We start from the raw sequence: 25,193 nt of genomic DNA, 5'->3' as shown, positions 1-25,193 counted from the left end.
TATATATATATATATATCAATTTGAGCAAAGGAGTGTTCAAAACTATTTATAATCAAGTTTATTTGAAGAGAAGCTTTCTGATGTCATAGAAAAGTGAATGTATCCTAATTTCATCAGACACGTGAGCTGTTGATAATTTTAATTCTCCCTCTCCTCTTTCCGGCTTCAGCAATAATTTATTAAAGTTTAAAAATACTTTTATTAAACATTAAATTTAAATTTTTCACCTCATTTCATAAAAGGATTCTAAAGTTATTTCTTAAGAACGATTCAAATTTCTTACACCGCAATATTTTTTAGCTTATAAAAAGTATTTTTTTTCTTCCTTTTTAAATATGGCATTCAGTTAAATTGATTACAATCCTATACGTTTCCTTAAAAAAAAACGTGCTTTTTATAAATATATTTCTATCATTTTGTAATAATGGTCTTTTCAGCCCTTGTTCTTGTACCTTGCACACTTAGCAGTTCATTCAGGCAGCAGATATAATCCCGTGCAAGCCCCTGCGGAGATAATTAGAAAATTCAAATATATCAAAAATTTAAATCGCAGAATACAAGCAGGTAAGTGTTTTTCCTTCCTGTGTTTTGCATACAATATTTTTTTTTAAAAATAAAATTCCTGTTTGAAAGACATATATCTCTTTCAATTGCCAGTGATTGCATTAATAATTTTATTATACTATTTTCAATACATAATTATTATTTTTGAGATTTGAATTATTGTCTAACTGTTGGCAAAACCGTGGTAAAAACCGCACTTTGAAACTTTATTCTCCTTTCTGTGTTTAATACAAAGTTTTCTTTTTTATGTTATTGTTGGGCAAATTGTAATGAGAGTCAAAATTATGCTACTGAATATGTATTTATTTGAGAATATTGTACTTCTTTGAAAAGTAGAAGCTGTAAAACTTACATTTATTAGCCAAAAAAAGATAGATTAGATGATAGATTCCACTAGAATGCTTAAATCGTTATTTGATTAAATTGATTTTCTGAGCTTCATTAATGATTTCAAAACTGGTGATCATTCCAGCTCCATTATTTCAGAACAGAGACACGGAGTGAATCCTTGAGATCGGCACCTTTGTTACGCAAAATAAATGAACTGATATGCATGGATAAACAGCTGCTTGGCAATCATCAGCGTATAATATTTTTAATAACAACTATTGCCATCTAGCGAACAAAAAATACGTGAAACCATTTCGCCAACCCATGAGCATCCAACATTTGTCAATAATTTCATAAATGACATAGTTTTTACCTAACTGCTTCTGCCTTGTTTACCATTGACTATATTGGAGACGTAACTACGAGTGTTTTTAACACTGCATTTTAAAAAAAAATGCAGAAAATAATTTATAATTTTATTATTTCAGCCATGACATCAGTATTGGATGATTCTGTTGGCGAAATTATTAAAGCTTTACGTCAGAGAAATATGTTGGACAACAGCATAATTGTTTTTGCTTCTGACAATGGAGGACAGGTAAATGGTTTTCATGGTGGATATTCTTCTAATTATCCGTTGCGGAGTAGAAAAAGAACTCTATGGGAAGGAGGGGTTCGGTTACCTGCTCTTATATGGAGTCCATTATTGAAATTGAAGGAATCTCGAGTATCAAAACAGTTAATGCATGTCTCTGATTGGCTACCAACTCTTTATTTTGCAGCAGGTAAATTTATTTGAAATCTTTTACTCCACTTGTACTCCACTCAACCATAAAAAAGTATAACTATTAAACAATTAATCCCAAGAAACTGAAGCGGTAAGGTATTGCTTGATTAAAAACTTCATTCCCTTCAAAAATATGCAGGTTGGAAATAATAGTCAACATGTTTCAAGCGCTCAAAAAACCAAGTGCTCATTTTCAAGACATGCCTGATTTGAATGAGAAGAAACAAAAGTGATTTAAAATAAAAAGCGAAAGGCTTCCAACGAAAAAGTGAAAAATATGGGTGAGCAACCAAGACAAGGAAAGACACAGGAGATGAAAAACAGAACAAGAAAAACCATAGTGGTCGAGAGAGACAAATTAGAATATGCACGCGCTATGGACAGGTGGCGAGGAACTAATGTCGTTAACAAGGGAATCAGCATTCAAGAAAACAAGATTCCTTGGCATTAAGATGAGGTGATGCGACTGGGGTGGAAATAATTTTGGTATTTTCGAAATTGAACTTTGGGTCCAAGATTCCAACAATGTGCAGCTGTTGATGATTTCTCGTATTCCTGAGTGACATCTATAGTGTTCTTCAAGTCTAAATTTCAAGCGCATCCAGTTTATCCGATGTAGCCAATGTCTCACTGACACAGAATGTGGTAAATGCCTCAGCGATTATCAAATTAAAAGGATTTATTTAATTTTGTTAAAATTTTGATATTTAATTTTGATGAAAGGCCCAAAAAGGACTTTAAAACCAAAACGGGAGAGGATATCATCTATTCTTAAACAAACGGGAGAACGAAATGGTAAATTGACAAGTTTCCAGTTAGGTTAGAAGACTAGAGGCGTTTGGGTCTAGAGAGAGTTCAGCAAGAGCTAAATCAACTGTAGAAAGGTTAAACTCATAACAAGTGAGAAGAAAGTTCGGAGTTTAAGGAAGGTTTAGTGCGCGGAAAACGAAAGTATGAAATGCAAATTTTTTTTTAATATTTAGGGTGATTAGAATTATTATGAGGGAGTAAAGAGACGGCAAAATCTTTACGGTAAACAGAGGTGAAAAAAGATCAGAGTATTTAGTTACAAGAACACATAAAAAAGGTAAAGTAAAATGTCCGCGTCTAAAGTAAAACTGATTTCTGCGTCCTTAGACTTGGAAATTAATTCACTACTCAGCTCTTGTGGCTTTTCTTGTTCTGTTTTTAATCTTTCTCTTCTCTCTCGGCTAGTGCGGTTTTTCGTGTTTTAGTTTTTCATTTTTATTTTCCATTTGTCGTTAGTAACTTTACGTTTTATATTTCAAATCACTTTTGTTTCTTCGCATTTATGTCTGGCAAATCTTGAAAATGGGCATCTTTTTTTCGAGCGTTTAAACATGTCGACTGTTCTTTTTGATTTTAATATTTTTGAGGCGAATGAAGTTTTTAATTAATTAAATATACCTCTTGTTCACCTTACTCGTTGAAAGGGTAATAGACGTAATTTTTAGCTAAGTGCAAAATAAGTTCTGCACAAGTTTTATTATGTTATGAATACATCGTAAGCATAGGAGAAAAATGTGGAAAAATAGAGAAGAACTACTTTCGTCTCAAATTTGTTTTGTCCATTTCTCTTTGAGAGAATGGTTTTTGTACCTTGCCTTAAATGTTGTCTATTATCTTCATATTAAGTAAAACTATGCATAGGGGTATTAAAATACGTTTAATTTGTTTTTATTTAATTGAAACAAATAATCACTTAGAAAACATTTATATTATCTTGATTGTCTCGAAAATGGCTGATATAAAATGTACTTTATTTTTTAAATATCTTCTACATCGATTCCTTTATTATAACTATTATTGATCGGATCAGATGTAAACTTATACTTTCATACAATAACAATTTTTGAATAAATAATTAAAATGTGGTTGTAAACTTCATACTTTAAGTAAAATCTAGTATACAACACATTTTGATGGAAAAAATATTCATCAATTAAGTACTTCCCGCCATTGCGCATAAAAGATCTGAATACATTCGAATTCTTGGAAGCATGGAAATTGATTTGATTTTAGTCAAAGATGGTCGAAACGACGGTTTTTATTTGTTTTGGAAAAACTTTTTTATTGTCTTTAAACTTACGTTACTGAGAAAAGAATATTTTAAAATTTGAACTGACAAGAAATTTTTTCTTCTACATTAAACGTTTTAACATTTTATAGAATCTATAAGCAACATATGGGAAAAATGCCAGTTAAAAGTTAAGTCAGTTTCTCACAGTACTTCTTTACAATAGTTTTTTGTCACATATTTTTTTTCTGCAGTCTCACCGCTACGCGTGACAGCTGGTAATCCATTATTTTTCTGAGGCAATTCAAGCTAAGCACAAGCTTTTGCATTCTGTTTTGTCGATTAAATTTCTAGTATTGCAGACAATGCATGGTGAGCGTCTTTAGCAAACTTCTTTTTGTAGATTTGCAGTGGAAAACTTTAACCTCGTCACGATTGAGTGAACTATTGGTTAGGATTTTCAAACAGTTAGAGGACTATTTCAGTTAACAATTAATTTTGTTACGTCACAAAATCCAAAATATGTTGACTATTACTGAATATAGTATCATTTTACAGGAGGGAATCCAGACAACTTGGGAATTTTGGATGGCCACAACATGTGGCCTTCACTTGTAGCTGCAAAGCCATCTCCAAGAACAGATCTACTTCATGGATTAGATCCCATTGTCGGTTTTTCAGCGTTTAGAAAAGGAGACTGGAAATTAGTCAATGGAACCAATGGGGAAGGGTATGATGGTTGGTATGGTCCAACAGGTACAGAAAATATCAATGTCACAGAATCAATGGATAAATGGGTATTCAGCAAAGGAAGTGTTGTCGGAGACATTTTGAAACAAACAGAACATTGGTTAGTGAAAGACGTTGATAAGTGGTACAGCGAGTCTCTGGTTCAATGCAACAAGTACGAGAAAGAAAATGCTTTTGACTCTTTTCCACATAACAAACCCAGCTTATTTAACATTAAAGATGATCCATGTGAATATCTTAATTTAGCTTCATTTTATCCTGAGGTAAGATGCCATATTATATATAAGATTCAAAAGAACCAGGTACTAAAAAAATGACAGGTGGTTTAAAAGAGTAATTAAAAGAAAAAAAATAGAAAAAATATGCGTGGTTTGCACTTTACTTACGAAAGCGTTTTAAAGTTATAGTTACAAGTGTAGATAAAGTTAAAGATAAATAAAGTGTAGTTAAAGATAAAGTTATAGTTACAAGTGTGTAAACAGATGTTATTGCTGCCAGTTAAACTACGAAATAATGTTTTCTGCAGTATTTCATACCATGCCAAATTTTTATATCTTTGCACTTCCGTCTGCGAGTTTCAGTGGTCCCGCAGTAGACTGATCGTTAAGACACGGTTCCCAGCAGATCACAGAAGTAAAGCATCACTGACATACGGTCAGTGTGCGGGTGGGTGACCACTTGGATCAGTCTGCGTAGGGACCGAGGGTGTGCGGTATTGGTCCTCGTTAAACTGTGCTACGGTAAAGTGCTCGACTTCGCGCGCAGGTCGTCGGGCTACCGAAGCGGGGGTGCCATCCCCTCCGCAGAGGATCAAAATTGTGATGGCATGTCTTCGGATCATCCTCCGGGATGTTTCCCAGACCGTCACCAATAGCCCATTGTGCAGCTCCAGTGCGACGTAAATTAACAACAACAGCAGCAAGTTTCAGTGTGCTGCGTTGTTGCAGAAGAAGATGGCTATTTTGAGGGAACGAATAGTGAGATAAATGTTTCCTTATTAAAAATGCCATCTGAAGAAATATTTGACTCATTTTATAAATTTCGGGAAATAAAATTGGTTCCTAAAACAGAATGCAGCAAAGTGTGCAATTCTAAATTCTTCAATTACTTAAATTGCATTTTTTAAAATTGCTTGTCATTTTTTGACATCCAGTCAAATAAGGAAATGCCGCAACTGCTGTTAGTTTCTTAACCATCTCTCGATCAATTTATGTTTGTAATGTTCATAATGTTTGTAATGTATGTTTCTATGTTCATAATTTAAATCTTGAAGAATAAGAACTACCAATTAGAAAATTAGTATTGAAGTTAAAAGAGAAGTAAAAACGTTATCTGTCTTTAAATTTACTATAATCTGATGATTCAATATTGAGATCATCGCGTTTTCGTGGGAGGCTCCAATACGCAAACGATAGACTTATATTATGAAAAATATTAATTTCTAATTGATTTCTGAAATGAGAATTTTGGGTTATCAGGTTAAGTAACACATTATACTAATATTTGTTAATTAAATCCACTACATATTTTTCTAAAATTTAATTTTTGTAAATTATTCGAATTGAAGGCATTTTAGATTTAAAATTTTAGTTAGGTATGATGTCTGCAAACAATATTTCACAAACAATATTATACTCAAAACGATGCACCAACTCATCCAAGTTTACATTTAGTGAAGGGTTTTAGAATGCAATTTTGTATGGCAAAAAAGCAAAATTTGAACGAAATCGATCGAATAATTCATGAAAAATTGAATGTTTGAGAAGTTGCACAACTGTAACTTTTTAAAATTCCATCAAGGTAAAAGGAGATTAAATGATTTTTTTAAAAAGTGTTATTCGATAATCAAACTGGTTTTGATGCTTTTTAATCCTGTCCTAACTAAAAATAACCCCGTGTTGATTTTTTAGGTTTCGATGTTTCAAAATGTATTAATTATAAATATAAAATTTTTATTTCATTTATTAAAATATATAAACTTGTTAGAAACAACGCAGCTTTTAGTTTTTCTTCATTTTTGAACATAATACAAATTAAGGCAAGGATTGCGAAAAAAGCTGTACTTCTACAGTACGCAAAAAATGTACAATCCTTCACCGCTTTTTAATTTAATTTATCTGTGTTATAAGTAGTCACTCTTTTTCAGATAGTTGATGCCATGATGGAAGAAATAAAACTGTATCAAAAAGTCTCAGTTGAACCTCAAAGCAAGCCGGGAGATAGAAATGCAAATCCAATGTGTTATGGTTTTGCCCATGTGACTTGGATGGAACCGGAGTTCTCTGCTCAATATGAGCAATGTGATTTTTCTGACCAAATACAAGATTCATTAAATAATAATAATGTTAATAGTGATACATGCACTCTAAAGAAACGGAATATGATCTCTTAGCCAGACAGTTTTAGATGTGTAGAATTCATAATGAACTGTTTGCAAATAAATACTGTTACTAATTTTATCCATTTTAGTAGGTCACATTGTTTCAATACTTCATAAACTAGACAGATGTATTAAAACAAAGTGGTATAATTAGTTGAAAGAGCAAGTGTCAGATTTCCTTCCTCAGAATACTACTGAAGTTAGTTAGATGCATTAAAAAAAAAGAACAAATGTCAGACTTGAATCTTTAGAGTACTTCAGAAACAAGGCAGATGTTATTAAAAGAGAATGAGTTGAAGGAACAAATGTCAGACTTGAATCTTCAGAATACTTCAGAAACAAGACAGATGTTATTAAAAAAATAAGTTAAAAGAACAAATGTCAGTCTTGAATCTTCAGAATACTTCAGAAACAAGGCAGATGTTATTTAAAAAAAATAAGTTGAAAAAACAAATGTCAGACTTGAATCTTCAGAATACTTCCGAAACAAGACAGATGTTATTTAAAAAAAATAAGTTGAAAAAACAAATGTCAGACTTGAATCTTCAGAATACTTCCGAAACAAGGCAGATGTTATTAAAAAAAAGTTGAAAGAACAAATGTCAGTCTTGAATCTTCAGAATACTTCCGAAACAAGGCAGATGTTATTAAAAAAAATAAGTTATAAAAACAAATGTCAGTCTTGAATCTTCAGAAAACTTCCGAAACAAGACAGATGTTACTTAAAAAAATAAGTTGAAAGAACAAATGTCAGATTTGAATCTTCAGAATACTTTGGAAACAAGACAGATGTTGTCAGACAGACAGATGCAGTCAGACTTCCATCTTCAGAAACAAAACAGATGTATTAAAATAAAGAACGAGTAAATGTCAGATTTCAGACTGAAGCATCACGCCAACAAAGTGTTTTAAAAATATCGCAGCACTTTTTGAGAATGCGGTAAAATGAGGATTGAGAATTGATTGATAGGGTCATGTTAAACGATTCATAGCGATTTTTAAAGAAAAAATTTACTAAAACCAATTTTGTTAAATTAAGCTTTAATGGTGGCCCTGATTAAACAGATCTGTGTATGGTGTTGAATTCAATGAAATAGGAAAAATTTTTGGTGAGTAAATGCGATTAGGCGCATTCTTAAGGATGTTCCTGTGAAGGAACGGCAAGTAGATGTAAGAAAGCGACTCAAATTAGTATAAAGTCCAGCTACAAAGAGTCGTCTATGCTCAAACCATAACAGCTGAATTCTTTAAAGCGCATGCTGCAAATGCATCTTATGTGTCCGCTTTCAGTTTTATAGTAGTGGAAAATAAAGCCTGCATCCCGACAGAGTTCCTCAACACAATACGATCCGTTTACGCAATTTATTGACAAAACGTACAATTGCTTTTGCACAACCGCGGTACTCATCTGATCAGGAGTTCGTAGACTTTCTCATGTTTCCTGGCCTTAAGGACTTTAAGTGCGCATGTTTTGCAGTCGTTTTAAAACAGACATTTGGGTCTTAATCGATTCTGAAAGACATCTTGTTCAACTCATTTCAACAAATGTATCATTAATGTCAAATGTGTATAGTGACCAATAAGTGTTACTTTGAAAGTGCGCAAAAATATCTTTTTTTTTTTAGTTTTGACTTTATTTCCTTTATGTATCTAATTTTTAGATGCGTCTTGTAGTTCAATACGTTCATGTGAAACAAACATAATAAAAAATTATTTTTTAAAGCGTATGTTTCTTCTTCTTTTTTTTTTAAAAAAAAATTACTCTTACAACTTCTTGTTCCTAAAATTTTCAGAATTCATATTCATTTCAGAGGAATATTTGAACTAAATGAGAAATATTTTTAAATTTATCAATGGTAAAATATGTTGCTGTTCACTAAGTTTCGTCTTCAACTAAAGAGTTGTGTATTTGTCTTCTAAAAAACACAACATATTTTAAAAAACACAACGCATTTTGAGGAATAAAATTTTAAATAATTTTCTAAAGGCTAATATTCATTAATGCAATCGTCCAAAACACTGTAAAAGTTATCGTGTAATATCTATCCGAATTTGGTGTTGAAAAACTCGATAAATTGTGTGAATGATTACTTGATTTAAAGTTAATACTGAATAGAAGGTGTAGTTAAATCATAACACCAATAATTAATAAAGTTTACACTAATCTGAAACTCACTGGGGAAGAAGTTGTTTTTTGCGGATCTCCGTAAATTTCGCGATTAAACAGTGTATTTCAAACTATTTAACCAAATATTTTGGGGAAATGATGGTAGAGAATGTTTTAAACGTATATCAAATGCTATTATTAGAAGTTTAAAATCAAATAAGTGCACAGTTTTGAGATTGTCAAAACATAGCGGCTAAGATGGCGGTTTGTTTATATGAAGTGTACTGGGGAAATATGAGAGCTTCTTGCCGGATTTAATTGACAAACTGGTTATAGCTCATTCAATACCAAGTAAGTTTCAATTGAATTGCCGGCCTGGTGACCGAGCGGTTAGCGTTCCTGACTACGAAGACAATGGTTGCGGTTTCGAGTCCCATCTCAGGGTATGGATGTTTCTGTGTGTGTGTCTCGTCCTCTGTTGTGTGTCGTCTCATGTGTGTTGTCCTCTGTTGTGTTTGGTGATGTGTGAATTTGGCCCACCCCATGAACGGGTATCTGTGGCAGTGTGACGTGGATAATGTTGCTCGCCTCCGTGACTTAGGTTCACAGGTGCCCGCTGGGTAGCGTTAAATGAGCAAGACTTCCGGCATTTTTCCAGGTGAAGAAGGTAATATCAGTGCCTCATGTTAGAAAAAAGATAAAAGTTTCAATTTTGTTATAGAAAAGTTTGATAATGGTCGATTATTTGCCAAGTAATTTCAATCTTCTTGCCAAATTGATCTGATAAACTACTCATATAAGTTGTTATAAAATGTATGCATGTTTTTAGATGCGTAATAAAGATATTTATGTTGTATAAGATGTACATTAATCTGGCAATTGTATAAAATAATTTTATAATATTTAGTATCTATTCACTTCAGTTTTACTTGAATTCCCATTAATATTCTGTGTTGTGTGCACGTTTAATAAACTAATTTTATTTTAAGAAAGAGTCATATGTATCTATAATTGTAAATTTTAATAACAAATAATAATTAAATGATTGAGAATTGAATAATTGAATAACAAACATGATGACGGTTACTTTACACCAAGTATTGCAAAACAACTTTGTATGTGTTTCACTAGATCAAGAATGGTTTTGGTGTACAGTGCGCAAAATAAAAGACGGATCACCCTTAATAACTTTTAATCTAATGATCGGATCTTCACGTTCTAGGACTTATGGTGACCTCAAATATTCTAATTGGTTCAGAAAATATTTTAAGTTAAGAAATCAGACAAGACGTACTTTTTCTGAATACCTTTTTTTTCCCCAACGGATTCAATTTTCTGATCCCCAAATCAGAAGGGAGTAGTCGCAATCTAGGAAATGCGCTCCCCATAGTTTAGTCAGGAGAGCGGCCCAAAGTTTGCACCCCCTAATGTTAATTTTACTTTTTTGCGCATTTCGCCATTTATTGAGACATTTTTAAGTGAATTGAAAATTTTTTACACACAATTGTTAAATTCGTTTATCTAAGGATAATTCCATGCAAAAATTATCTTTTAGTAAATATTTATCATTTTTCAATATTTCATTGATGTAAGTCGAAAAATTTTTGAGTTGCGAGGAATTCAAGTTTTTACATCGTTTTAAAGAATTCTACCTGAAAAAAAAAATTGAGTGAAATCAGTCGAATAGTTCCTGAGAAATCGAATAATAATTGAACGACTTTTTTTCATACCGTTCTATTGTGATAAGAAAATTTTTTGATGTGCTACTCCTTAAGCACATCGAATATTTTCACGTGTCTCGTCAGTGGTGGGTGTAATAATTAACTCTAGGATGTATTTGAAATTTCGATATTTACTAATATTTTGCATTCATCATACAATGATTAAAGTATTATTTTCAAATAATTTAAGATTTAGAGGCACCCTTTGTTTAAAGTCCATCCACCACAGCAAGGTAGCGCTACTTCGCAGAGGATTAGTTTTTAATTGCTCTGCTAAAAACCACATAAAATACTGACAAAGATTTAATTTTTAATTGTACTTTGATCGAAAATCGTGTAAAATGCCAACATTTATTTTGTCTTTGAGCCAAAGACCAAAGAAAAAGGAGCTGCAGGAAAAGAACTAGACAAAACGTGACCTTCAAAGCATATTGATGCTGTTCTTCTGGACATTCAGAAAGATTAAATTAATGTCATAATTGGTCTGTCAGTCAAATCAATTGCAAGTTAAAAAAGGTTGAGCGCGTTCAATGTTTATTATTTAACTGCAAGTAAGTTTGGAAAGAAACTTGGAATACCTTATGAAAGCATTTCACAATAACAGAGTACATCAAAAACACTTTCTAGAAAGGAGCCTCAAAAGAACAAGTTGATCTCACCACTATCAGGATGGAAATGAATGGAACTAAGTAAGGTTTCATTATTACTTTTATAATTCTTAAATGATAGTAATGTTGACAGGAATATAAAGTAGTTTAGGTTAAATAACAAACTTAACAATTAATAAGTTTATAAATAAAAAACAAAACAACAAGTTAGACATGCAAAGGGGGGCACCATATTCCTAGAGGGATATATATATACACACAACTGTAGATTATTCCTTAAAAAAAGGAACAACAAATGAATAAAAAATCGCTAGCAGAAAATATAAAAAACAAATTCAAGTCAAAATATAAAATTAAAAATATTTTTCTGTCTTCATGTCTTTATTTTGAAATAAAGGAACAGTTTAGTTTTTTTTTATTAAATTTGATTCCGATACAAACTTTTTCGAATTATTTCTGAAGTTTGATTCTTGTTAGGTGCAGACAAAAACATCAGCTAGGTGTACAGTAGAACATATTTTTGTAATTTTTTTCACAACAATTTTCCTCATGAAACTGCAAGATCGTTTTATTTCTTTAAAAAGAGCCATTTCTACCGAATCTGCTTTTTTTGTAAATCGTTTCTGTATTAGGGTTTACATAAACTTCCATGTTGTGTTTCATAAACTGAATTTTGAGTTCAAAAACTATTTAGCGCACGCTTCTTCCGAATTTTCTTGTTTCTATGTTCACGCATTTTAAAGCAAGAAACAACCGCGTCTCAACTTTTTGCGCTGAAAACTGTAGAGCTTATTTGTTTAAAGTTTATAATTCTGTTAAATTTGAAAAAAATAACATAATTTTTATTCATTTTGAAAAGAAAAAAAAATAGCAATTATATTTTTTCAAATGAACTTACTTAAAAGAAGAAAATCATTTAATTTAACAGACCTAAAATGAAACAATTTGGACGCATTACTTTTAAAAATGATGAGGAACGATAAAAGATCACTACCAAATGTGTTGCCTTTATTTGTGATTTTGAACATTTAACATTAAAAAAACGTTGGAAACAATGCTTCGTTTGTCTATGTTGAAATGCTAGACGTGAAAACAAGTATCAATACAAAATTGCTCTTTAGTAACATAAAACTTTTTATACTTCTGGACAATATTTTTAATTTATAACCGTCGTAGAAGAGCAGACTCAATTTTTTTCTTTACAACTATTGATATTCAACTCCGTAGCCTTGTAATTTTTGAACCCAATCCTGAAGACAAGGGGAATCCTGGATCAAGTATTGAGAAAAATTTGCCTTCGCGGAGGATTTTGTTTGATGGAACTAACCCAAATTTGCATTAAATGGAGACGGATACCACGAAAACCTCCCATGGTTAGCCTGACGGCAAGGGGACTCTTACCCATAATCCGTCAACCACTGAGAATATTTTATGACAATACTGTGGTTGCTGCGAGCCTGGTGCAGAAATCCTATCAACCAGCCAATGCTGGGATTCAAACCCGGTTCACCTTATTGGAAGACGAACGCTCTATTGCCTGAGCCACCATGGCTCATATTTTCATTCACTAAATTCTGATCTCATTAAATTTAGAGCTTCTTCCTTGAAAACTTCTACTCTTAGTGATAATTAGTGAGAAATACATTTTAAAAGTAAAAAAAATAAATTCTAATTGTTTTTTACAACTACCTAAAATTACCTCATAAGATTAAAAAATAGAATTAAAGTCTTTCAATGTCAGTAATTTGCAGCTGAAATCGTTTCCATGGTTAATCAATATCTTTATTATAGGAAAGTAATCTTATGCTGAATTTAAGAGAATTATTGTTAAAAAGTAAAACCAAGAATCGATATCAATAAAGATCTTTCAGTAAATTAGTTTCAATAAAATCGATTTAAATATAGGCAGTAAAGAAAAAGATTAATACGTTTTAAATTAGTCATTTTCTTTATCACCGTTTAATAAATAGTTAGTTGTTATATGTAGTATGTTTAAAAGGATTGTACAATAAAAGGTAAGTTCAGATTATAATTAATATACAGAACAATGAAAATTATTCAAACTCGTGAAAACTAATGTTTGATTTAAAGGAAATACTGTTAAAAAAAGGCATTTAAACGAAAATGCATAAAAAAACCTTTAATAGATTAATTTCAATAAAATCGATCCAAAATCAGGAAAAAAAGATTTGAAAGTAATCTATTTGAATTTTTATAGCCCAGAATTATGTTTTATTTGCTTATATTTTTTTTACCAGAAGTGCCGTTACCATACAATATGGTAATTTTACCAGAAGTTTTTATTCTCCGGGTGTAGTTAACTTAATAATTACCTCGAGAACATTAAGCTAACTTCACCCTGAGAATTGCATGCCAGGCCTCACAGAAATATTAAAAAAATACACTGACAGTGAAAATCATATTCGTTAACTAAATTCAAAATTTCATCGATCTAAGTAAAAAAAAAAGAAAGATTTATTTGTTAAAAATTAGATATTTTCCTTATATATATATATATATATATATATTTATATCAGTACAAANATATATAGATAGATAGATAGATAGATATATATATAGATAGATAGATAGATAGATAGATATATATATAGATAGATAGTACGTTCAAAACATTTGTAGCTACGCAATAAATGGCAGATTCAGATTATAATTAAACAATGTTTAGTTAATTAATTTAGTTAATTAAATTCAATAAAATCTATTTAAATAAAAGCCAGAATAAATGTATTAGTTTTAAATGAATCGTCGTATTCTACAACAACGTATGGACGTTATGTTTAGTATAGTAAATTGAATTCAATAAAATCTATTAAATTGAACACAGAATAAATGAATAAGTTTTAAATGAATTCTACAAGAATGTATAGATGTTATGATTAGTATATTCAATAGTTCTTTACATAGAAAATATCCGTAAAATATACTTTAAGTTCTACTTTTTTATTATTTTAGAAATTGTTTCGAAAGTTGAATAGTTGAAAATTGATCGAAAGTCCTGTATAATAGTAAGTATTCAAAAATTGCTTCAAAATGTAGCGATTTGGTTAAAAATTATGTTTAGAAGAGTAAATAAAAACGTAAATTTTAGGTCATGCAAGGTTTAAATATATTGATATCAACGTGAAAAAAAGTAATTGAAATTGCTAAGGGTCAAATTGAACAAAAAATGAATATATAGTTGAAATTTAAAGTTAAATGTCAATTTTACAGTTGCATAATTTTTTTAATTTTATTTCTGCGCAGGTCTGTATGGTATAAATTGTGCTCGTCTCACTTAAAAGTATCATTTTACTTTCACTCCCCCCCTCGAAAAAAAACTAAATAAATACGAAACAAAAATAATATTGAAAAAAGTAGATGAATTTGCTTGCGCCCGTTTAACTTAAAATTACCCTAACACATTTTCTTTGTTTAAATTATCGTTCATTTCTTATTAATTAGATTTATAAAAACATGTTTCAAGCGTGTAACTATGATCAAAATAAACATGTGGTTAAAGGTAATTTTCGAAATACTAGTTTGTTATCACACGTTCATTTCGTCTGATCTTATTTTACGTAACAAAAATAAATAATAATTATTATTAAGGATCTTTTAAAGTCTCTTTAAAAGGTGATTTTGATTAACCAGAACTGCGTAAGCAAACAAACATCATTGATGTTATCTTTTAAGTATTAAAAACGAAGTAATCGGTTTCTCTCTTCAAGCTACAGATTTTTCTTAAATGAAGTTTAGAGTTTATGTTTTGTCGAAAAGTGCAAGTTTAAGGACGATGTATATATGGGTGGATCCCGTAAATTTTGCGACAAACTTCTAGTGGACTTAGGGCACATCTTTAAGATTAAAATTGCATAGGAACCCATGCCAGGAAATGTTATCTTATCCCTTTAGGGGTGCTACCATATTGTGAACTAATTTATCATGCTCCTCTGAACAGGTCATAATTAGAGAAGCGCCCCTTGCCGCTTTCGACGACATTTCCGGACATGGTGTTCCTATGCAATTTCAATCCCGATGACGTGCCAGAATTATCTAAGAAATTTGTCACAACATTTATGCGACCACCTGTTATTTATAACGTTTTTAAACATGTACGACGAAAAATAGAGTAAAAAAGTCAATTTAAGAAATGTTTAGCTATAGGAGCACAACTAGTTTTAAATTTAAAATCTCCATACCAGAGATAGTCGAGATGAAGTATTAGTACGTATGCAACAAAGAATTTGTTAATTATTGTGTTTGTTATCGATGTTTTTATGACCAAAACCTTTTGCTTGTTTCGAATTTCCTTTTTAAATTATTACTTAGAAATTTATTATAAATTATTAGATAATATCAATGCTCATACTATTGAGCTGCGATAAAATGTGTTTCGTCATAGTTTTGTCCAAAAAATCTATTCGGAAAATGTTAAACTTTTACTTCCACTTTAAAATTCAAATTAGAAAATAAATTAGATAGATTGTTCTAATTTATACTTTCTGCGTGTCGATCAATTGGTTTGTCCTTGCTTTCAAGACTTTATTATCAGAAATATTTCCGATAAAATGGAACACTTAACCATGAGTTCAGTTACCATAGATATTCGCTTATCAACAAATATCTCTAACAATCATAAATATAAATAACTTCTTCCAAAAATATACGAATAAAAAGTAAATCTTATTCATTGTTTTATGCGAAATTTTCGTCTTTTGAATTATCACTGCTGTGCTTTAAAATACTGAAAAAAGCAATTTTGTTTTATATTGTATAGGAACAAAATAGATAAACAAATGATAATGAAACTGCTTTAAAATAGCGATCATCATAGAATAAAACATTTACTACAGGATTGGTATGCAATTATATAAATATTAAATGAAACACGCAAAATTTACAAGCCATTTGAGGTTTAGGCATCGATATTATAATTTTTGTAATGATTTTTTCTTTATTTTCTTGCATTTTGTTGATGGAAAATTTAAAAACCACAATCATATTATGTTTTGGTACAGAGATATTAAAATCATTATCTGATAACTACAGGTATGTCGTAGTCTAATTATAGACACGGCTTTTTGCAAATATCGACGTTATTTTGTAATATTCTAAGTTTATGGAAAAATCTTCAGTACTTTTAACTCAGCCTGATGATTTCAGACTCACTACAATCAATCCCAATCTCTTTAGGCAATTTAATATATGTAGGATGATTTTCTACAAAAAAAAAAAAAAAAAAAAAAAAAAAAAAAAAACGAAAATTTGAATGGGTTTCTTGTAAAGGCAGTGTATTAAGCAGGCGCTTTGAATGGAGGAGTATTAAGCATGATGAGTATTAAACATGATGGGTATTAAACATGATGAGACATATCTATCTCTGCAAACACTGCCATTATATTGCAATGCGCCAGATTTATTGGAAGAGTCTTTAGTATTTTCTATACGGTGTGATAATTACCAGGCTTATTAAATTTATCCCATAGACCTTTTAGGCTTATCAGTCTCAATTAACTTAAATTTATTTAGCTTTATTTTAAAGGGCTTTATATTATGTCGCAGTCTTGAAGTATAACGAATCAGATTAATTGAGTAATAAGTTATATATGTTTTGATTAACATAAAAGAATTTTAATGGGCTCATTTTTTAATATTATATGCGTCGCTGAACAGCCGACCCAATTTTTGGGTTTACGACTACTGATGTTCAACTCCGTGGCCTTGTAATTTTTAACCAAACCAGAAAACAAGGAAACTCCTGGATCAGTACCTCCAGAGGTATTGATTTGTTATTAGAACATGAAGGACTTTGCGACTTGACAAATTTAACGTGCATCAGTCACCATTTACTACACGGGGAGTCTTTGGCCGGCTGGGATCGAATCCACCGACTCTTGGACATGGGCCCAGTGCCCTACTAATCAGGCTATCCTGGCCCTCTTTATGGGTTCATTGCAACAATCGTAAATAAATCAAGCCAATTGAAAAATAAATTATACATTCTTTATTAGCAAAAAGTATCAGAGCTTATAGAAATAAGTCTGCATACTGACTAGAAAATACTGAAACATTTTCAATTTACCTGGTGCATATCAGAATAACGGTTAGCAATAAGACATATTTTCCGATTTACCTACAATACATATTACGTAACAGCACCTATACGTACCTACATATAATGTGTATAGATTTATTTATACTATCATAATATACGCAAAATGGAATAGAAATCCTGCCTTTTGAACATTCCGAAAAAGTATTAATCAGGGATAATTGTGACACAAAATGAAAAATCCTGAAAAATTTGTGTACAAAAAATTGATAAAGCTGCCTAACATGTTACGTACCATAAACATGTTTCATATTTAACATAATTTTTTGAACTAGCATTTATAATAAAATTACCTGCTAATGAAGAGTGTCACACTTTTATCGAAACTAATTCAAGGAACAATCTGCTATATTGGATTTTAAAATCACGTGAATATCAATCGCGATATTGGATTTTAAAATCCCGAAATACAAATTGCGATATTGAATTTTAAATCACTTAAATGCGAATCACGATGCATAATTTTTAGATCGAGTGAATATGAATCGTAATTCGTTGTTTTTAAATCATGTATAAATACGAAAATCAAATTCTAATATTACAACAGCGAGTAAATACGTATCGCAATATTGGATTTTAAAAATAAGTGAATACAAATCGCGACGTAGGATTTTAAATTCGTTTGAATACGAATCCTGGTTTTTGGGTCAACGTGTAAGTACAAATCTAGATATTGGATTTTTAATTGGCATGAATATTAATCATGATGTACGATTTTTATAATGCGTGAATACGAATTGCAAAGCGTGCTTTTTAGATCGGATAAATACGAATATATATGTTTGAGATAAAAATCGCGTGAGTAAAAATCACGATATTAGCAGATTCTGGCACAGTTCCAAGTGTACAAAATGGCGAACTAAAAGAATCGAAATGGTGGAACAGTCACGTGAATGTAATTATCTTGTTAACGGGATTCAGCAAAATTTCTTCGGTTTACAAGTTTTTGATACGCGGAAGCTCAGGAACCGATGGTCCTGAGATACGCTGAATTCTGCGATATTCCCGGGAAAATCACATGTCCTACTTCTAGTTTTTAGACCTAGGCGAAAATCTGGAATTCCGGGGTACATCCGGATTACAATTACCCCAGATTAGTGGACACATCCTTATTATATAGTTTTAGAATCTTTTGCTAAAAATGGATTGAAAAAGTATACGTATCAATGATCTGTTTATCTACTTATTTATTTTTTTAAAAGAAAAACAGCCATCGTTTTTACATTCGATCATATAAGCTAGAGCAAAATGCTTGAACAAATCTTTTAAAATTATGTTTCTTGCGAAATAATAAAAATGAGTGAATAATGGCACCTTAAAAATTCGAATAATTTAATCCTAATCTTTAAAAAAAATTAATTACGTATTTAAATACCTAATAATAGGCATTATTTTTAATATAATAAAAAGTTACTGATAAATATAACTATAATTCTCGTACAATTTTGGACCATCTAATTCTAAGAAAAAAATAGAAAAGGTTGTGTGTGATTAATATCTTTTATGAAAAGAAGGAAATTATTAGCCAACTCTTCAATGCATGTGACGTCATTTGCGTGTAAACACTGTTTTGTCCTTGAAAATAAATCGAAACTGCGAGAGAGACACACCATTGCTAAGAACACCCAAACTAAAAAGCAATTTTTTCTGGTGCGCTAGTATCAAATAGTTTAGGAAGAAGCTGAAAAGCTTATGAATTCAGCTTTAAAAATTTAAAAGAGAATTTATTTTTATATGTGTTTACTGTAAAGGATTAAAGAATACATTTGTTTACTGTTTGATCATGTTTTCCAACGCAGCAAAGTGAGTAAAATTAAAGATAATTTCAATATTTAAAGTAAGTTTTAACAGTGAAAACTGGATAAAATCGAATTTTGAGTGACATAAAAAATATTGGAAACCTTTTCAAATCTTGTAAATATTAAAAAAAAAAATACTTTTTATTTGTTTTAAAATATTTTTCTAGTTAAGTTTAATTCAAATATTTCTGTTCGATGGTCTGATTCAAATAATGAATAATAATATTATTACAACATTAAATTTTAGTATTATTACAACATTAAATTTTAGTATTATTACAGCATTAAATTTTAATATTTTTGTTTAGTAATCGGATTTTCAGGTACTGAGATGCAATAATTTACGTGTACCAAAAAGGTACAAAAATACATATTTTTTTTATATTTTCAGTCATCATTTGACACATTTCGTCCAATTTTGGGATTATGCTATTTAATAGTATTTTGAAATAATATAACAACTTTTCAATATTTTATCTCTATTTCAGCATTTTAAATAAGTTTTAATAGTGAAAACTGCATAAAATAGAATTTTGAGTGACATAAAAAATATTGGAAAACTTTTCAAATCTTGTAAATATTTGAAAAACATACTTTTTATTTGTTTTAAAATATTTTTCCAGTTAAGTTTAATTCAAATATTTTTGCTCGATGTTCTGATTCAAATAATAAATAATAATATTATAACAACATTAAATTTTAGTATTAATACAACATTAAATTTTAATATTTTTGTTTTAGTAATCGGATTTTCTGGTACTGAGATGTAATTTTTAAAATTAGTTGAATAATTTAACGTGCACCAAAAAGGTACAAAAATGCCTCTTTTTTTAATTTTCAGTCATTATTTGACGCATTTCGTCCGATTTTGGGATTTTGCCATTTAATAGTACTTTAAAATGATATAAAAAGTTTTATTTCTTACACAAAATGCTTTCACATTTTATATATTGAGTAATAAAAAATAACAAATATTTTTAAAAATAACTTTTTGGGTGAAATCATATTGCAGTATGTGATTTCAATAAATGTATTAGAGTAATTATTTATCTCATTTAGATTTTGTGATATGAAATAAAAAGCGAAAACTAAAAAAAAACGCAAGCTCTTGAATTTTTAATTCTTCTGTATTATTCTCATATCATTTACCTATTCTTAATCTTCCTTAAGTGAATTAAGTTATAAAAAGACTTTGGAATACAAAATAAGTTTTTATATCTTATGCTTTTTTTTTCTCCAAGTAATAAATTGTACTTATTAACTTGCAAATTGCAATGTTGAAAATAGTAAACATTCAAAACAGTACTCACTTGGTACTTTCTCAGTTCCATTATTTACTTTGTTTTTATTCGAAAAATAATGCGTCTTTATACCATCGAAATGAACATCGAATTGTTTTATATGACATTAGAGGGCTTTTGCATATCATTAACTTGCGTTAACCGTAAAGCTAACTTTAATTTCTACAATTTAGGGCAGAAGTTCCTAAATTTTTTTTCAGCTATGAAACCGTAAATATTTGAGCATTTTGAGAGGATTATTTTGATGTCAAACTCACGGCGAGAAAAAGCAATATAATTTTTCATAAATGCTGGTTCTTTTCATAATATATTCAAGATATTTTTAAAACAAAAAATTTTATTGGCATTTTACAGTATTAGCATTGGAAATAATTTCATAAAGACAAGCGAAATATTAAATAATTAATAGATTATTAATTCGATCTACATATAAATTAGGGTTCAAAAATTATTACTGTGAAGTAAAATTAAGTTCTAACTTTTAACCACTTTTAACCTTTCACGGAACGCTAGTTCTTCGAGAAACGATATTTTGGAATCTCTGGAAATACGCTGATTGGTAGGGAAATCTAGAGAATGTGCTTTGAAGCTCAAATAACGTTAACGTTGCAGTTAGGGGGTGCCATAATCCTAAGCAAAATCTCTTTATGCTTTTTTACGTTGTTCTACTTTATTTACCACAAAACTTAATAGCCATGTTTTCTAAAGTTATATTTAAAGTGTTTTTTTATTTTTTTACATTGTTTTCCAAAAAAATTTAATTATTTGATTTAATGTATTTGTTTAATGTACAGTTCTTTTTCTTTGCGTTTGTTTTTAGATTCAAAAGCCATTTCTTGAAGGTTTGTGAAGTTTGAAAGTAATGAGCTCTTTTCCAAATACAAACTACAGCCATCCTTTCAGTGTCGAACTTCAAGATCAAAATATGTCTACTGCATTGTATCCAGCATTAGATGAGGCGGTAACTATAACAAATCAACCCGGTGCTAAAATTCCAGGTAATTGTTCTAATCAAAATTCTAATGATTTATTATTTTTATTTATTTATTTTAACTGAGTAATGAAGATGAGATCATTATGAACTCATACATTGTTATATTATTCAATGTGTGAATCAATATACACTCTATAACAAAAAAAAAATCGACTCACCAAGGAGGAGTCGTCTGATTGAAACGAAAATAGGTGGATAGGAAGATAATACACAGAATAGTAAATGATTAAAATTTCAGAACATTTGATTAATTTATTGTAGAGTTACAGTAACAAGTTCAATAAGGTGTTGACCCGCCTCTAGCCTGGATACAAGCTGCCACACGGCGTGGCATAGACCGATAAAGCCCCTGGATGGTCTCTTGCGGTATTTCCTACCAAATTCGATCCAATTGTCGAACGAGGTCATCAACATTCCGTGCCAGATGCAATCGCCTTCCCATCATATCCCAGACATGCTCGATGGGAGAGAGATCTGGTGATCTGGCAGGCCAAGGAAGAGTTTGACAAGCTTGCAGACAGTTCATAGCAACACGTGCCGTATGTGGTCTGGCATTGTCCTGCTGAAAAACCAGCCCAGGGCGCTGCAAAAGGAACGGTAGCAAAACAGGTCTTAGGATGTCGTCGACGTACCGCTGTGCAGTAAGTGTACCTCTAATGACGACCAAAGGGGTCCGGCTGTCAAAGGAAATGGCACCCCAGACCATAATGCCTTGTTGAGGGCCGGTCTGGTGTGCAATAGTGAAGGCAGGATCCCCCCTCTGCCCTGTGCGTCTCCAAACACGTCTTCGATGATCGTCAGGACACAGTTGGAAGTGGGATTCGTCGCTGAAGACTATACGCCCCCAGTCGGCATCATTCCAACCTGATCGAACCATGCACCACTGTAATCTGGTACCAAGAAGCAATCGGATGATTGCTTCTTGGTGCGTCGATTTTTTTGTTATAGAGTGTATTTTAAACGCCTAAAATAATTGGGAAGAGTATTTAGTTAAGATCTTATTAAAGTCTTATGAGTGAAAAAAATTTTAAAATTTCCAAAAAGCTACGTTTTATTTATTTTGTTGAAACAAATTGTATGCAGAAATATAAAAAAAAAATTATACAACGATGGAAGTAAACTATTGCAAATGAAAAGCGTTATATCAAGACTGCGTATTTCTCGTTCGCAAATTCAACTCGTTTAACTATTATCCAATTTCTTCGAAATTTAGCAGCATGTGTAACACGTGAAATATTTTTATTTTTCACTTTCTTAATCGTCATTTCTTATTAATATGCTATTCATTAATATGCATTATCATTAAAATGCCACCCATTGGTGGTATTTTAATGAAAGGACATATTAATGAGTAGCATTATTATGCTTTTTTCGTGAATTTCATACCTTTCATTAAAAGTTAAAACAAAGGAAACAGTGTCATTCGATCTCGTATGTTTATATATTTACCTACCTTAATTAGTAATTAATAGTCAGTTAGATGATGGTTAGATGGCAGCTTTAGCCAGTACAAAATAAAAATACCATTTGAGCTGAATGCTTGATAACCTCTTCAATTATCATCCAAGATGTTTGCAAAAAAAGTTTAGCAACGTTGAATTGCGTATAAGAGTTTCTTTTATTGTGTATTTATTTTTAAAAAGGACAGTTTTCCTGAATATATTACTCACAAATAAGCCATTATGTGGGCATGTGATTCATTACTATGATTTTGAATCGATGCGAAAGCTATCCGATCTGGAAAATTCCATCTGCTATTCCAATGCGCTTTTTATTTATTTACAACTATAAGCAATAACTAGATTGATCTTGAGCAATAACTTGATTGATAGATGAGTTTATCCTTCAGGAACTGAAATGACGTATGTTGAAGGGTACGTATACGAACTTAATAAGTTACACTAATGTTATAAGGCCACTGTGTGCCTCATATGCATTATAAGTACTTCGTAAACACCGTACTTAATACGCATTTTAAACTCCTTGTCAAGAATGAAGTAAACATAATTGTTATTTAGAGGTTCAAATTAAAATTTAAGCTGGTAAAAAAGCAAACAAAAATCAAAGCGATATCGACATTTGATTGAATCGGTGTAAAATACGGAGAAGATTGTGCTCCGCAAAAAGTCCGGATTTCCGGATTTTTTGCTAACCGAGATCCGGAAGTTTCCGGAAATTCAAGGTTCAGAAGTTTCAAGACGTTATTGGTCACATTTATGTATAAAAATTCTTGTATATTTTATTCTAAAATATTAAAACTAGAATTTATACTTGGCATCTCTTTCTTTTGTAAATATTTTTTTCTGGTAGAATAATAAATGTGATTAGAGATAAAAGTAAACTTATACTAAATTATTAATTTAAATTATGCTGCATATAATTTATTTAGAACTTCACGTAGTGAAACTATCAATGATTTAAATTTTTAAAGACATTAATTTTTTGAAATGCGTCATTAATAATTTTATTCAAGAAATTTTCAGGGTTTTTGAGTTTGGATCACAATCACCCCTGATTAAATATTGATCAAGAATCATCAAAAATTATCTACAACAGTAAGCAATTAGTAGGTTGACAAATAAATAGGTTTAGCCTTCAGAAACTTAAAATGACATTTGTATAAGGCCACGTACATCTTATTCACGAACTTGATAATTTACACTAATGTTCTATGTAGCACATGCTTTAGTATTATTAGTATTTAAATATAGATCAATATTCATCAAAAATTAGTTTTAATTCATAAAGATGAGGAATTAATTGAATTAAACATTATAATTGTCTACAACAGTAAGCAATTAGTAGAATAATCAATAGATGGACTTAACCTTCAGATATTTAATATCTGAGGTTGAATTTGTTTGAGACCGAGCACTTCTTACTCACGAAACTTGATAACTTACACTAATGTCCTAACGCTGCTATGTGATTCTCACTTTAGTATTATGTATCATAAATATTTAATAAACACCGTTCTTTATATATATTTTAAGATTTTTGTCAAGAATAAAGTAATAATGTGTAATTTAGTCATCCAAATTATAATTTAAACGGAGAAAAACAAACAAAATAAAAATGTTATCGAGATTAGATTGAATCGGTGAAAAATAAAAATTAAAACTCATAAAAAATTAGTTTTATTTGATCAAGTTAAGAATAAATAGCATTTTTATTTCCTTTCGTCGAATATACTGTTTCTTGATGATTTTAAACACTCCTTTGCTCTTACCTTCCTCAGAATGAGTTTTTTTTTTAAAATTTTGATATAAATTTTGTTTGCTTTCTCTCAATTAAATAATAATTTACCATCACATAATATGTAATATTGTAACTTGATGACACAGATTTTAAAAAAATATCTATTAAGGGAGGAGGTTTTTACTTTGATAGTCATTATTTTAAAGTATTATTTTATGCTTCAGGATTGAATGGCAACAGGATTGAAATTCCTAGTGGAATGTCAGCGGACAATCCTGCGCTGGAATATCTTAAGATGGTTGATCAACTCATTGTGCACCAAAAAGTTGAAGTGTTAGAAAGTATAATTAGTACATCAATTTTTCAAATAGAAAAATTTTTAAATTAAATATTTTATTTAAAAAAATTAAAATAATATACACCAAACTAATTTTTCTTTCACGAAAGAAATATTTATAAAGTTTAAAATGGAGCTTTTAATAGTTTGGAGCTATATATATAAA

General features: G+C 30.4%; 2 protein-coding genes across 4 annotated transcripts in view; both read left to right on the top strand.

Annotated features, from left to right (window-relative positions):
- Positions 1–8,572, top strand: part of LOC107436815 (uncharacterized) — a 59,388-nt gene extending 50,816 nt beyond the window's left edge. The window contains exons 16-19 of the mRNA XM_043046814.2: positions 439–565; positions 1,384–1,680; positions 4,279–4,733; positions 6,617–8,572. Of these exons, the coding sequence (XP_042902748.2) occupies positions 439–565; positions 1,384–1,680; positions 4,279–4,733; positions 6,617–6,862 (1,125 nt within the window). The 3' untranslated portion in view covers positions 6,863–8,572. The remainder of the gene's footprint in view (positions 1–438; positions 566–1,383; positions 1,681–4,278; positions 4,734–6,616) is intronic.
- A 2,613-nt stretch (positions 8,573–11,185) lies between these two features.
- The window catches only part of LOC107436821 (phospholipid scramblase 1), a 27,359-nt gene continuing 13,351 nt past the window's right edge, over positions 11,186–25,193 (top strand). Inside the window, exons 1-4 of one of the 3 annotated variants that reach the window (XM_043046820.2) lie at positions 11,186–11,367; positions 14,260–14,312; positions 21,319–21,496; positions 24,915–25,031. In XM_043046820.2, coding sequence (XP_042902754.1) covers positions 21,361–21,496; positions 24,915–25,031 — 253 coding nt within the window. In that variant the 5' untranslated portion in view covers positions 11,186–11,367; positions 14,260–14,312; positions 21,319–21,360. Of the gene's footprint in view, positions 11,368–14,259; positions 14,313–18,916; positions 19,202–21,318; positions 21,497–24,914; positions 25,032–25,193 lie in introns of those variants that run through there. The other 2 variants (XM_043046822.2, XM_043046821.2) reach the window with 2 other exon arrangements.

This window comes from Parasteatoda tepidariorum, chromosome 5 (genome assembly GCF_043381705.1).
Source record: "Parasteatoda tepidariorum isolate YZ-2023 chromosome 5, CAS_Ptep_4.0, whole genome shotgun sequence".
Classification (NCBI taxonomy): Eukaryota; Metazoa; Arthropoda; class Arachnida; order Araneae; family Theridiidae; genus Parasteatoda; species Parasteatoda tepidariorum.
Note: the sequence above shows the minus strand (reverse complement) of the source record. Positions and strands in the feature narration are given on the sequence as shown.